At 61.5% G+C, this 15,103-nt stretch overlaps 1 protein-coding gene across 1 annotated transcript in view; it reads left to right on the top strand.

Moving 5' to 3' along the window:
- The window catches only part of LOC113204096 (NAD(+) hydrolase sarm1), a gene marked incomplete in the record, with an annotated part of 76,297 nt that overhangs the window by 59,700 nt on the left and 1,494 nt on the right, over positions 1–15,103 (top strand). Inside the window, 8 exon segments of the mRNA XM_052271262.1 lie at positions 11,313–11,414; positions 11,902–12,303; positions 12,397–13,517; positions 13,628–13,863; positions 13,952–14,051; positions 14,134–14,323; positions 14,410–14,531; positions 14,775–15,074. Coding sequence (XP_052127222.1) covers positions 11,313–11,414; positions 11,902–12,303; positions 12,397–13,517; positions 13,628–13,863; positions 13,952–14,051; positions 14,134–14,323; positions 14,410–14,531; positions 14,775–15,039 — 2,538 coding nt within the window.

Raw genomic sequence — 15,103 nt, 5'->3', positions numbered from 1 at the left:
TTTGGCCATGCAACATGTCGACGCAGTGACTCAACTGTAAGAAATTCACTATCGCACACCACGTCGCTGAAAACAAGATACGGAGATACGTCTGAATAATCCACCTTGGTCTGAATGGTGTGTACGACACCTCGAGGAGTGTGTGCTGAACTGTACCAGGTGTGCCACGGGGCGCATTTATCGTAAACCTGCAGATCCCTCCCCTACCCCTGCCGAACCCCCTCCCACCCTGGCGCCTCACCTCGCCGGCCGCCGCTTTGCGGCAGCCGTCTGTCCGGCCTTCGATACATATGGAATTTTTATTTACCTTATCGCCGGACTGTAAATAATGTGCACGTGGTGAGTGCAAATAATGTCAAGGGTGCGGGGCGCGGCGGGGCCCGTGTGTAGCGCAGACGGCGCGGCGTGGCGGGACTGGACGCCAAAGTTCACCTGATCCACCCCCACCCCAACCCCTCCCTCCACCTACCCACCCCCACCGAAGCGCCTCTCCCCATCCGCCCGCACCTATGCCTGCCTGGCAACATCCGCAATTTGTTGCCACAATATTTTCTGACAACAGTTTTTTTTTTCCGCTCCGCGCTCTGCCTACCTCGCGGCCGGTGCAGAAGCACTCCAGCAACGCACCTGGCGGGGATGGGTCGGCGGCGCCAAGGTGGTGCGGGTCGTCGGACAGGACCCCGCGCGGCGGCGGCGGCTCACAGTGTTTGAATTCGCGCGCCAAAGCCAATGACACACGCCACGCCGTGGTGTTGCGAATTCCAAAACGAAAATAAACCCGCGCGGCCGTTTGGTTGGTGCCCGCCGGAGTTCAGAGCCTGGCTCTGCGCACTTCTGTGACGCACATCGCAGACTGAAGCCCGATCAGCAATCTGATGGTCAATGAGCCTGGCGCAGCCATATACGCCCGCGAGCCGAGGGTTGGCCCATTGAGAGAAACGACGAAAAATGGGGGTACCCCGTACCTCGGTCACACCGTATCGACGAGCAAGCGCCGAGCCGCGGCTCGCTCGGGCACTATCACGTTTGCACAAGTTGCCAAAAACAGTCTGCCGTCGGCGAAAGCGTCGCTGTTTACGTTTCCCACGGTGCCATTCACATCGCGCACCGCGCCGCACACCGGGCCGCGGGCCGGGCCCCGTCAGGCAATGAGGTCTGCACCGCCCGAGGCACCGCCGAAACCACGACGCGAGCGAGCAGCGGCTGGCGTGTGCGCGCGGTCGGATAGGGCCGGGCCGCCGAGGCGGGGCGGTAGGATCTTGCTTCTCGCGGTTCACCACTACTTTAGTCCGACCGTGGGTTTCCGAGTCTAGGCTTGGTTTCTCGAAATCGTTAGAAAATCCCCCCCCCCATATCTGTTCCTTAAAATAATCATCAGTAAATCACCAGAAACTGCCCTACCCCTTCACCGCCCCCCCCCCTTTCTGCAGTTAGTCCTTGCCCGCTTCGCTGCTGATACGGTACAGTACCCTCATGGGCTCCCCCCTCCAACCGCACCCCCAATTGACTGCGGAAAGTTGGGCAGTTCGGTGCTCGGTGGAGCCGAACCGAAACCTGTCGCCCAGCTATAACTTTTCCCATCCACATTTATGACTTTGGGCAAAAGTTTCTGATCGCGCCTTGATTCAATCTGCTCCCATGCTCGTCAATGTCGCACTGGTTATCGGCAAAGTAAGTCCTTGAAAAGGTGGTGCGAAACAAAACTCACGCCGCAGCGGCGTGTCGGTTCGGCCCCCGGCAGCAGCAGCCTTCACCGCCCCGCCCCCGGCCCGCCCCAGCCGTGGTGCACAGCATATGGAAACGCCAAACTCCGTGCTCGCGGCGAGCACTGCTCGCTACCTCGGTGTTGTGGTTGTCTTCGGCCTACTTCAAACTGTTGCCGATGTCGCAAAGTAGGGCGGCGAGGAGGCGGGGCGGGGGCGAGCGGGCGGGGGGCCGCCGCTCGTGCCGAACGGCCGAACACCCGGGCGGGAGGGTGGCTGCTGCGGCTCCAACAACCCTCCGACGGCACCCCTCTGCCCGCCCGGCGCTCGACCGCCCTCGGCGGCTTCCTGTTTTGCCCGGTCCGGAGCTTCTTTTGGCGTCGTTGGCGGGCGGTGCAATGCGCTGGAAGCAGCCGCTGCTCTCGGGTGGACGCACGGCGGCGAGCTGAGCACGCCAAGGTCTTGCCGTGCTTGCCGGGCCGCGACTCCGATCGGACCGGACGCGACCCGCGACGTGTTTACCGGGACGCTCACGAGAGGCTGCCGTCGGCGGGGGCGAGGGCGACCGCCGTCGGTCGGGACCTGGTGCTGCCGCTATACGCGCCGCTCGCAGATCGCACCGCCTTGCACCCGTTCCAAAGCTCGGCCGCCACTCGCCGCCACTACCCCGCGCCGCGCGGCCGACCGTGCGGACCGTGTGCGACGACACACGTACATACCCCCTCCCCCCTTCCAGCCGCCTCCTCTCTGCACGCGGAATGCGCCGTTCTGCACGGGACGGCCGACGCCCTGCCCATTGCATTGTCCTGGTCGCCTCTCCCTCGTGTCATTACCCACACGGGCCCTACGCCTCACGGGGTCGCGCCGCGCACCCCGGCGAATCGCACAGGTGGCCACCTGAGAATGCGGAGCGCAACGGGACCCTCGACCGGCCGCGGGGAAGTCCCGAGGCTTGGCACGCCGATGGGATTGGCCAATAAGACGTTGACATGGTGTGTTGTGTCCTGGAGTTGGAGTACGCACTTCAGCGAATGGCGCGGGAGCAGGAACTCTAACAAATCAGTAAAACGCGTGTAGACCCGAACAATTTACGATCGTTTTCGATCATTTATTGACTAGGTAAAGTTCACACTTAAGGCTGAGCTTGAGTGTCCCGGGACCAGCTCATGTTTTGTGACCAAATTGAAATAGTAGTACAGTTTGTAGGATATGAGAGGTTGGATAATAGTTTGGACCCGAAATAAGCAGGACGGGTGAAGATCAGGTTTCGAGTGCTGCCTTGAGAGCCCTAATGCAAGGAAACTTGCCGCCGGCCAACACTGAACACATGTCAATACCGTGTTGCCCGTGAAAAACTTGTCTACACAAAATGGTATCAGTTGATTCACTTTCTGATCAACAAGTTTCGACTTGACAAAGTCGTTTTAGAATGCTTTTTTCTACAGCAGATTTGGAAACAAAGTGGTCTACATCATTGCTGGTTGTTCATTGGTAGAAAGATGGGTTCTGTGTTCTCATTGGTGGAAAGATGAACCGACAGGTGTAGCCAACCAAAAATGGCAAACAAAGCTTTAGAAAAATCAATAAGTCTCCGTATTTCTGTCCAAGTAAAGTTAAAACCACAAAAGCTTTGAGAAATATAACTTGCCCTTTTATGCTTACTACTCTTTCTGTTTCCCTTTGTTCCATTTGGCGGAAAGATTAATCCTTTTTGTGTTACCTACCCTGCGAGTGATTTTCCAATCTTCGGGTCGGGCTGTCGCCCTGGCCGCTGTTTGTAAGGCTTCGCTAGTTATAGGTTAAGTTAAAGCATAAGTTAAAGTTAAGCTCAGCCAATCAATCCGACCACCTTTATCTACCGGCCATCCGATAATTTTTCGATCACCTGATCATTGGGATCATTTCTAGATCATCTGATAATTTTTGAAAGTCTGATCACTCTTTGTTCGATCCTACCCTAGTCACCCAAGAACATCAGATCAAAGTTGCTTGTCCCCTCAGCGGGCGGGACGGAAGAAGGGCTTTACAGGTCGCCCTGCACCCTGTTGCGCGCGGGTCGTTGCACCACGCTGCCTGCACCACGCTGCACCACGCTGCTGCATGCGACCGGCGCGTGTCCTTGATAAAATGCAGAGCGCGAGACACGGGCGTGCCGTGGTGCGGCGTGGCGTGGCGTCGGGGCGCTGCCGGTCGGGTTCCACGTAATCGTCAACACCCTAGCCGTCTCCTCGGTTATCGTTCCTGACTGGGCTGGACTGGCACAAGCCAGGCCAGTGTTGCAGGATCCTCTCCCCATCCTCGCCCCTCCCCACCCTCACCCCTCATCTTGCCTCCGCCGCCCACAACAACAGCAGCGACATGCCGAAATGCGCCAGAGGAAGTACTCTTTCGTATCAGTGCAAATTGCACCAAGGAGGCGGCAGATTGAAATTTATCACAGCACTGTGTACCGTTAAAGTCGTGTGTCTGTGTCTGTCCGGCAACGATGCTGGGTGGGCGTTGGATTGGCCATCCTTGTCCGAGCGTCCTCGCGGGGGCGCCCGTCCCTCTTAAGGCCAAGGCCAAGTGTGCCAAAATTGCCGCCGAATTTTCCCCTTCCTCCATAAAAGGAGTCAGCTGAGAGGCTTATCTACAACCCCTCCTCCCTCTCCTCCTCTCCTCCCACTCCTCGCTGGACTACCCGATCTGGGCCCCGCCGCCGCGGCCCGCCGGGCTCCCGCCCCGCCGCGCCGCGCCCCGCCATGCCGCTGGCCATCCCTATAGGCCTGCAGACAAACACGCCAGCACGTCAGTCTGTCAGTCCGCGGCGCCGCGAGCGGTCGAGACGAGTCACCGAGTGTCTGCGCGGCTCGAGCGTTCAGCAGTGCTCAGCGTGTCGTGGTCGTGTCGTGTCGCGAGTGTGACCATCGTAGCCGGGCTGTGACCCCATCGTGACCCCGGTGCTTGTGACCCCCCGTCCCCGTGACCCTGCCACGACGACCCTTTGGCTGCACGCCCTCGCCTGCCCGCGGGGACCTTGCTCCCCCGAGGAGGCTAACGCTGCCCTGGAGGGCTCGACGAGAAGCACGAGGTCGCCGAAGACGCTCGCCGCCATGGCGGCAGCGGGATTCGCGGCCAGCCTGGCCGCTGGCGGACTGGCGGCCCCCATCTCGGACGCGGGCGGGTTCCTGCTTCACGCCACGCCCTGGAGGGGCCCCGTCGTCATCGAGAAGCTGGGCTTGCTGAAGGTGAGCTGACAGAACGGCCACAGAACCACGACGCTTACCTGCCCGACCTAGGCCGACCGCCTCATCACTTTAGCGAGGCATCTTTTTATGCCTCTTCTTTTTGCGAAATGTTGCCGGGCGGGCGGGGCGCCAATGACCACCGGCCAGCGGCGTCCTGGCCTTCCCGGAACGCCCGCCGGGGTCACGGAAAGCAACTTGAGTGCGAACGGCTTGAGGCTCGTAGCGCCCCGTTGCCAGCCGGTGCGCCAAGTGTGCGCGTGTGTGTCTGAGAGTGTGTCTGCCTTTTTTTTCCAACGTCCTGAGGGTCGCACTGCATCGGGCACCCATCAGCTGTCGCGAATTAGCACTAGCACTCCTTCGCCGCACCGCGCCCTACCTCGACCTGACCCGCCCGCGCGGTCGCGGGAAAGGTGCGCGTGGTTGTAACTGGAGTTGGTCTGCCGATGCGTCTGCCCTCCGCATCTCGCGCCGTCTCTGTCGCTCGCACCCGGAGGGAGCGAGACGGACGCTGCTCGGGTGTCGCGCGGGTTTGAAATTCAAGCGGCCGGCCCGGCAAGTCAGGCCAGGCGGGCGGGGCGGGGCGGGGTGGGCGATCACGGAGGCGCCTCATGCAGTGCGCTGCATGGCGGGTCGTGGCGTCGACGGTCTGCGTGCTTGCAGACGGCCCGGCGGCGGCGCGCCCTCAAAGGGAGGCGATAGCGGTCGGTCGGCGACACGTCTGCATGCACGTCTGCCTCCTCCTCCACCACCATCACTCCCTCCACGCTCGTCCTCCCCCTGCTCCTGGTGATCGCCGGGCTCGCCCCGCCCCCGTCGGTGCCATGCGGCTCCGTCTCCGCGGACTGTTGCCACGGCCGCCAGCCTGCGGGCCTGCGCGGTGGGCGACGGGGGCGGCGGCTGCCAGCGGACACCGGCCGGACCGGGCGATAGCACCGTCGAGATACAAGAGCCGCCAACGTCTTTTAGGTCGGGGGCTTATTGGGGGTCATGTCCTGCTGCTCGAGGGTGATCAAAGTCCAAATTCCCGTTCAGCGGCTTTTACCAAGAGAGTAGGGTCTGGCCGTGTCTGGGACGGGTCGTGGACGCGTCGGAGAAGTGCGGTGCAGGGCGTGGTGTTGCCTCTGGTGTTGCCTCCGTCAGCATGTGAGGCCCCGCACTGCAGCAGCCTAGGCGTGGCGGGGCGGGGCGCGGTCCGCGAACGCCCATGTGCCGGGGCGAGGGCGTAAGTCCTCCAGGGTACTCCACGTTGATTTATGTGACGTCAGGGGCCCTCCCCCTCCATCACCCTTTCGCCGTCCTCACCCCACTCCCAGCAGCGTTGTCTCCACTTTCGCGAAAACCAAGTAGGTGTGAAATCGGGCGGGTGTCAGCGTTGCCAGGCCGATGATTCTGCTGACGCGAAGTTCTCATATGGTTGCGGGGAGCGGGACGGCGCGGGCGGGGGCGCCGTGTACGCAAGGCTGAGGTGGCGGGCTGGTGCCCCCACTTCCCCCACCTCGCGACGCGACCCTCTCGCCCCCCCGTCCTGTCGCACGTGTGGACACACGTGTCCGTCAGCGGCTGACCCGACGCGACCCCCAAGGGCTGCCGAAAGATTTACATGAACTGGCGTACTCTACAATGCCATCTATGTGGAACTCTATGCGTTACTCTATGAGGTACTCCATGAGGCACTCTATGAGGTACACTACGGGATACTCTTTGATGAGCTCTAAGAGACACTGTGGGATAATATGCAAGGTATTTCCGAGGGTATTTCTTTGCATGCAGTCCAGTGTTGCGGGTTCGCCTACTTTCTTCGCCCGTAAGGCGCTACGGCCTCTGCGACTCGAGCGAGTATTCAATGCCACAACTAACACTGGGGCGCATGCAAAGAAACACCTGGTGCATAATGCAAGGATGCAGGTGCTTTCGTTGGGCCTGGCTATACTTGAACGGCGTAAACCGTCGTCGACCAACCATGGACCGACAGCGCTGTGCTCTGAGAAATACACGCCCTGCCCCTTCCCGCATGGTGATGCTGTACCGCACGCACGCGTGCGGGCGGGTTGCCTAACCGCTCAAGCCGTTAGGCGCCAAGTGTTCATGGGATGTCCCCACCCGCACGGCGCACGCGTGCGTGTGGTACAGTCTGGGCATACAGTCTGCGAATGTGGGCGGGGTAATAAACCATCCACCTGATATTTAACCACCTTCAACCACCAACCGCCAGGGGTTGCAAAGTGTGAGGGTATGTTTGCATCGATGACACGTGTAACCGCACCGATGGCCCGCTGCTCTAAAAACTGACTGTAGTCACTGGCAGAAGGGAACACGAACTCGGAGAGCGCTTTGTGTTCTGCTGCCACCTGCATTACGACGTCGTAAAACTACCGTCGTACTCTTTTCTGTCAATTCTAGTTTGTTTTTTTTTGTTTTTTTTTACCTGCCCGCAGTTTAGACGTAAATAGCAAGTGACACAGTGACACGAGGCAGTCTGTTCGATCGAGATCGGTCTGTCGGCATGCCGTTAGTGGGCGATTAAGGCGCGGGACTCCTCCGACCGCCGGGCTCGCCGCCGGGCTGGCGTCCCTCCTCGGGTCACGTGGTGGTGAGGGGCCGCGGGCTGCCGCGGGCCCGCAGGCCGGCGGGGCGCCAACCTGGGCAGGGCGGGGGAGGGGGGATAGTTTAGGGACCCCGTCCGCGCGGGGGCGGGGTGCAGCGGGGGGAGCGGGTGCCGTGCACGCGGCGTGCCCCCCGGGCCGGGCCCAGCTCAGTACACATCGCGGGGCGTCAGCGCTGCCAGCCCGGCCCGACCCGGCCTGTCGCACTGGTCCGTGTCAGTCGGGAAAGAGTCGGGACGGGGCCGCAACACTGATGCGCCTGTCGGCGCTGGCGGAGCACCGAGAGGTTAGTGGTCGCGCCGAGGGTCTCCTAGGCCGTGGTGCTTGTCCTGATTGGGTCGCCGGGGGCCCTAGGCTGGCGACTCGGTGGCTATTCTTCCGCAGGCGCGGGGGCGTGTGTGAGGGCGGGGGATCACGGGCCGCGTGCCTGGCGGGTGGCGGTGGCGGTGGCGGGATCCGACGGCAAGGCCATCGCGATGGCTTACAGTTCCCCCGGCCCGCGGGCGGGGGCGGCCTGGCGTATATTCGTGCCTGGCCGCCCCGAGGCGGCCCCCACGTTGTGCGTGTCCCCTGGCGTGGCCTTTGGCCGGCAGTCCGGCCGTGAAGGGCCGCCGAGCCGGTGCCACGCCGTCGCCGTCGACATGGTCAGTCCGCGCGCCGCAGCCGCTGGGCCCGAGTCCACCCGACGAATTGCCGCCGACGCCGCGCCGCCCGCATGGACGGCTGGCCCTGTGTGCTGAGCGAGTGGGTCGTGACCAGGTCTCTGTACGGCGGCCAGGCCATGAAGATACTGCACGTGACCACGGTGCGGCGGCCCGGCCCCGGCGCCGCCCCCAGCCGCTCGCTCACCCCGGGCCCCGGCGGCGGCGACCCGACCAGCCCGGACGCCAGCCCGGGCGCTGCGGCCACCTGCCTCCGAGAAGTGCGTTCCGCTTCCCCGCAGCAGGGCCCACAGGTACGGACCCCGCCGCCGGGTTAGCACCCTGTCGATAATGAAGTCCCCCTCCACCTGGTGCGCGCCCACGCCCGCGGGAGGCGTTCAGTCACGTCGGCGCGGTCCGTCGCGGGTGGCGGCCTCCCTCCTCCCCGCTGCGCTCGCCTTATCATCATCCTGGCCCGGCCGGCCCGGGCGCGCTGCTATTCCCCAGTGTGTGCGACCTCCCGCCCGCCGCCGCCGGCCCGGCGAGATGCAGCCGTCCCGGAGGATCCCGTTGTTCACGAGGGCGAGTGGCTTCCGCGGCCAGGCAAGTTAGTCGCGAGGACGGTGCTCATTGGGCGGCGCCCAGGTGCGTTCTGCGGCCCCCGCGCGATTCGTCGTGATGAACGGCATGATGGAGCTGTTGGCCGCCGCCCTCCGCACCTCGTCGCGCGATCAAGTCGTCGTCTCCGTTTGTGCAGTGTAGCAGGTGGCGCTGGCGTTTTCGGGCGTTCCGCGAGTAACCACGACGCCGCGGCGGTGGCGGCTTCTTGTGATGTTCCAAGGTGGCGGGGGCGGGGCGGGGCGCGCACGCGCGCAGTTAGAGCCCGCCGGTGGTCGTGGATGTTGTTACTTAGAGCCGGTCTTGTGTGAGTCCGCGGCCGCGCGCCCGCCCGGCCGAGGTGTCAAAATAAACGAGGCGGGCCGTTCCGTTTGGGTTCTGCTCGCGCGCGGGCAACGGCACCGACGAGGAAATCACACCAGCCGGCCTGCTGGCGGTCTGGCCGTCGCTTGCAGAAAGCCGACCTATATGTATGTGTGGAGCGACGTCACGGGACGTGGTTCCGTCCTCACCACCACTCGATCCTGCAGATCAGGACCTGTAGATAATAATGTTGCTCTACGGACCCTTTCGAAAACCATGACAGGAACACGGAACGAGATTACGTGTTCGGACAATGGCAGAAACTTTCGTTTAGAGTGAGAGCGGCCTTCGTCATTATTGTCGTTTTGTTTCGTCTAATTCTGCTGCGGATACTGTTCGTGCGTGTTTGGAACTGGGCCAATTCTGAGTTTATCGTTCAATCTCACCCCTCGGGGAGGGGAGGGGATTCTAGAGGAGGGGGCTGTTCGACTTAGTGTCCATCATCATCCACCCGTTGCGATTGTTCTGTCGCTAACGACAGGAGCCTCCGATGCCGTCGCCAAAGAAACGTTCGGTGGAAAAGGAACTCTAAGCGTCGCGACGCGCGGCCCTTTTGAACACTGGCGGCGTGCCGGCGTGGAGACACGCCAAGCGAGATTTATTTTGGTGTAGTGGACGCAAAGCGCGCAAAGCGGCATACGACCTTGGAGCTCCGCCACGCCGTGTCGCGCCTGGCAGAGCCGGGCCACGCCGCCACGCCGCGCCGCGCCACGCCGCGCCTCAACGTGTCCGAACAGGTTGTCTGTCGGGCCGACCCGGTATGCGTGCGGCAGCGGCGGTGGCGGTGGTGGAGGCTGCGGAGGAGGCGGAGGTAGCCCGGGCGCCGGCGCGGGTAGGCAACCTCCTCAGCTAGTGGACACGCGTGTCGGGCACGTTGCCTATCTCCGCTCCGACAGGGGCTCCGAGTCCACTCCAGCAGCGGGGGCGGTGGCTCGCTCGGGCGCCCGCACCCCGCACGGATAGGCAACCTCCTCAGCTAGTGGACACGCGCGTATAGCACGTTGCCTACCTCCGCTCCGACAGGGGCTCCGGGTCCACTGCAGTGGCGGCGGCGGCGGTGCTCGGCCTGCTGCTCCGGTGTTATCCATGCCCGCGACTCTCCGATGAATGAATGGGCAACCCCACCTCGGCGCGTTCCTTATAAGGCTGTGCCATCCGGTAGGGCAGACTGCCGGGCACTCTGTTCACCACATGATGTAATCAGTAGGGCAGTCCGCCGGGCGCACTGTGCACCGCGTGTAATCAGTTGGGGGCAGTCTGCCTTTCAGTTTATCTCCCGATGATCCCCTGTGACGGATGTGCGCTGGCGGTGCCACGGGCCCCGGTGCGGCAGGTGGGGCAGTCTGCCTTCCTGCAAGCGGTCCCTGGTATTTCACCAGCAGGTCTCGGGAGGGCCCCCCAGTCGCCTTTCGCATTTGGTCCGAGTCGCATCGCATCGCGCTCGGCTGCGGCGCTGCCCGAACCCAGCCCCTCCCCGGCCCGACCCGGGCTGCCCGATAAACCGAGCCGGAATCAGCAGCGCGAGGCGAGCGCCTGGCAACCGCGAGGGACCGGCGCCTCTCCCGCCGGCTCAGTCAGTGCATGGCGGTCGTCACGAACGCACCGCTCGATCCTGAGCCCTCCCCTTCCTCGTCGCCAACCGGGTCCGCAGCGTCGACCCCGAGCCCTCCGCCGCGCTCCTCGAAGCGAGTCGCCACCGCAGCCGCGCCGTCGGAGAAGACGGAGACCTCTGCTGTGTTGTGCGCAGACCCGGAGCACAGCACCGAAGCCTGCTCGAAGCCGTCCGCCCTTAAAGCGAGGCCAACCCTCGCGAGCAGCACGCGTCGTGTGATCTCGCAAGCATGTATCAAAGCCAAGAAGTCGTTGTCCTCCCGCCTGGTCGCGTGTCGCCGACCGACCGACGCAACCCCATGGGCAGCTCTCCGCCCCCGCGCCGAGCGCGTCAAGGCAGCCCTCCCTCCGAACACTCTGTCGAGCTCTCTTGAGACCTGGAGCACGACCTCTAGGGCGGCGCACAGCAGCGTGTCGCACAGCGTGTCTCACAGTGTCGAGTGCCTAGTGCAGTGCAACGGCCATGATGGCGGCCTGTCCATCTCCACCTCGACGAGCGTCTCGACGTCCTGGACTGATGACGTGGGTCGACGGCGTGTGTTTCAGGAGCAGCGTTCGATGAAGGCGTCCGACTTGTGCCAACAGGAGAGCCAGAATGTGGCCGCATCCTGCGTCAAAATGCACACGGAGAACTTCAGCTCGGAGAAGGTGAGTGTCGGTGCGGGCGAATCGCGCCTCCTTCGCGTGTCCTCGAACAAATTCTTTTTCAAACACTCCTTGTAATTGTGTCGCGCTGAGCATACGTTGGGTTGATGCGCATAAACTGTGGCAATGTCGTAATAGCTTAAAACGTGCCCTATCTCGGCCCAACGTCTTGCCCCCGATAAGCGGAGATAAACGCGCACGGTATGCCCCGTTCTGTCAGGTGCACCGTACACTGTACATGGTCGCGGTGGCGCCCGTGTGAGAGAGAGGGGGGGGAAGACGGGATAGAAAGAGAGAGAGAGAGCCCGCGCGCAGATGTACAGTACTCTGGACTCGTCCAGAGGCGTTGAACTCGCCCGCGCTTTGCAATATATGGCGCAATTGGTCCGGTGTTGTGTTGTGCCTGTGCGGTGCGTGGTGCCGCGTGGAGTCGCGCCCGGCGTTTGTCAGTCTCACCTCGTCATTCATATTTCTCCCTTCCGGTTTCCAGAAAGCGGTTTCCGCTCAGCAACAGAGGCAGACGGTCGTCACCTCGGGGATGTACAACCAGGAGAACCATGTGTCGTCTTCGCACTCTTCCCACTCCAACTTCACCATCAGCGGCATGTCCATGGCCATGCAGCAACAGGTGAGCTTGGAGACGGTCGTGACTTGCTCGAGCACGATCACGTCGACAGGGGTGCTCACATCCGTGTCGGTGGTGTTGCAGCGCAAGCAGCACCTCAGCATCCAGGAGGAGGAGCAGGTGTTCACGGACCTCGCCGACCTGGAGAGCCTGTCACCCACATCCTCGCAGCAGGAGGTGGAAAACGCCATCCTCAAGTACACAACGCAGCTGGAGCACGTCATCAAGATGCTGCGCACGAGGAACGACAAGCGTCAGGAGCCCAAGGTAGGTTGTCTGTCTGTTCACCCAAACAAGCGACAGGTTATTGTCCAAGCAGCAGCCTCAAAACAAAAATTAATTTCTGTTCTTTCTCTGCAGATGCTGAACCGCATCAACGACATGATCCGCAAGGCGTGGGCCGTGCCCACCCTGGGCCACGAGCTGGGCCACACGCTGTGCACCACGCTGCGCAAGTGCGGCGGCCTCGAGCTGCTCATCGCCAACTGCGTCGCGTCCGACCGCGACGTGCAGTACTCGTCGGCCCGCCTGCTGGAGCAGTGTCTGACCACGGAGAACCGCGCGCACGTCGTCGAGAACGGCCTGGAGAAGGTTGTGAACGTGGCCTGCGCCTGCACGAAAAACTCCAACTCGGTTGACCACTCGCGCGTCGGCACCGGCATCCTGGAGCACCTGTTCAAGCACAGCGAAGGGACGTGCTCGGACGTGATCCGCCTGGGCGGTCTGGACGCCGTACTGTTCGAGTGTCGGAAGAACGACATTGAGACCCTCCGCCACTGCGCGGGTGCGCTCGCTAACCTGTCGCTGTACGGTGGCGCCGAGAACCAGGAGGCTATGATCAAGCGGAAGGTGCCGATGTGGTTGTTCCCGTTAGCGTTCCACAACGACGACAACATCAAGTACTACGCGTGCCTGGCCATCGCCGTCCTCGTCGCCAACACGGAGATTGAGGCGGCCGTGTTGCAGTCCGGCACCCTGGACCTGGTCGAGCCGTTCGTGACCTCGCACAACCCGTCCGACTTCGCGCGCTCGAACCTAGCCCACGCGCACGGGCAGAGCATGCACTGGCTGCGCCGCCTCGTGCCCGTGCTCAGCTCTAAGCGCGAGGAGGCCAGGAATCTGGCCGCCTTCCACTTCTGCATGGAGGCGGGAATCAAGAAGCAGCAGCAAAACACAGACATTTTCCGCGACATTGGTGCCATCGAGCCACTCAAGAAGTGCGCCTCGTGCCCCAACGCCGTGGCGTCCAAGTACGCCGCCCAGGCCCTGCGCCTCATCGGCGAGGAGGTGCCACACAAGCTGAGCCAGCAGGTGCCTCTCTGGTCCACAGAGGACGTCCGCGAGTGGGTCAAGCAGATCGGCTTTGCCGAGTACGCCAACAGTTTCGCAGACAGCCGCGTCGACGGCGACCTATTGCTGCAGCTCACCGAAGAAAACCTTCGCACCGACATTGGCATCTCGAACGGAATCAGAAGAAGAGGGTAAGTGTCTTCTTGGAATTTAATGATTCACACCCCACACCGAAATTGTTTCGTGTGTTAATTTTCATGAATGCAAAGACGCTGACTCAAAACCATTTCTTGATTTGCAGATTTACCAGAGAGCTCCAAATCCTCAAGAAGATGGCTGACTATTCGAGTAAGGACGTGAGCAACCTCAACTCATTCCTTCAAGTGATGGGTCCTGAGTTCTCCACCTACACGTACGCCATGTTGAACGCTGGCGTGGACAAGGACTCAATCCGTTGTCTGTCTGACGATCAGCTCATCAACGAGTGCGGTATTGCTAACTCCATCCACCGACTGAGGATATTAGAGTCCATCCGAAGTAAGGCTCACTTCTAAATATGCTGTATACGTTACATAATAGCGATTTCTGGCCTGGCAGAGTCATAATTATAATCCTTTTTCCGCAGTGATGGAGAACTGTCCCGACAATTCGTTCCAAGACAACCTAGATAAGCCATTAGACGTATTTGTTAGTTATAGGAGATCAAATGGTTCACAACTAGCCAGGTGTGTACTGTGTTTTTGAACAAACAATATGTTTATGTCAGTCTAAATCAGAATCAACTAATCAAACTCCCTCTTTTTGCAGTTTACTCAAAGTTCACCTTCAACTCCGCGGCTTCCGCGTTTTTATCGACGTAGAGAGATTAGAGGCGGGTAAATTCGACAACAATCTCCTCCAGAGTATTCGGCAAGCCAGACACTTCCTTCTCGTCCTCACGCCCAAGGCCCTGGACAGGTGTCGGGACGACCCCGAGTGCAAGGACTGGGTGCATAAGGTTCGTAGTGCATACTTGTGAGGCCATAGTGGTATGGTAAGAAGCTGCGCCTGAATCTAACGACCTGACATCTTTTCTTTCCATAGGAAATAGTGGCCGCCCTTCAGTCGCAGTGCAACATCATCCCCATCATTGACAACTTCACATGGCCTGATCCTGAGACGCTCCCAGAGGACATGCGAGCGGTCTGCCACTTCAACGGTGTCCGGTACGTGCAGCGCAACCAATATGCGCTCTCCCTGCTCCCTCGAAGGCAATGAGAAACATAGACGTCGTGCTGACGCCAAAAGTCGAAATGACGTCAATTTTTGGACCATAAGCATCTAAATGGACGTATATTTGACGTCTACATCGAATGCTTCTCGCTGCGACCTTACCTTACCTTATCCCACTAGTCTCTAGAGAACCAGGTCTCACAGCCTCGCTAATGCTTCACTTTTCGGCCTCGCAGGTGGATCCACGACTACCAGGACGCGTGCGTCGACAAGCTGGAGCGGTTCATGCGCGGCGAGCTGCAGATGGGGAACATGGGCCCGCTGTCCTCGTCCTCGCGCAGCATGCTGAGCGGGGGCAAAGGGGACGCGACGCCCAGCCTCCCCGGCACGCTGCCCGGCACGCCGAGCAGTGCGTCCATCGGGCGCCACCCTCCCGCCTACCAGCGCATGCACTCCAACGAGTCCGCCAAGGGCTCGGGGTCGGACAAGGACAAGGAATGACTAGACGGCCTCTCCTCTGCTGCCAAACAACCCAGGTAAGAAGGTGCATCAGGCGGACCTCAGC

Source organism: Frankliniella occidentalis, unplaced genomic scaffold (assembly GCF_000697945.3).
Source record: "Frankliniella occidentalis isolate FOCC.00 unplaced genomic scaffold, Focc_3.1 Scaffold156, whole genome shotgun sequence".
NCBI lineage: Eukaryota > Metazoa > Arthropoda > Insecta > Thysanoptera > Thripidae > Frankliniella > Frankliniella occidentalis.
The sequence above is the reverse complement of the archived record's forward strand: the minus strand, read 5'-3'. Positions and strand labels throughout refer to the sequence as shown.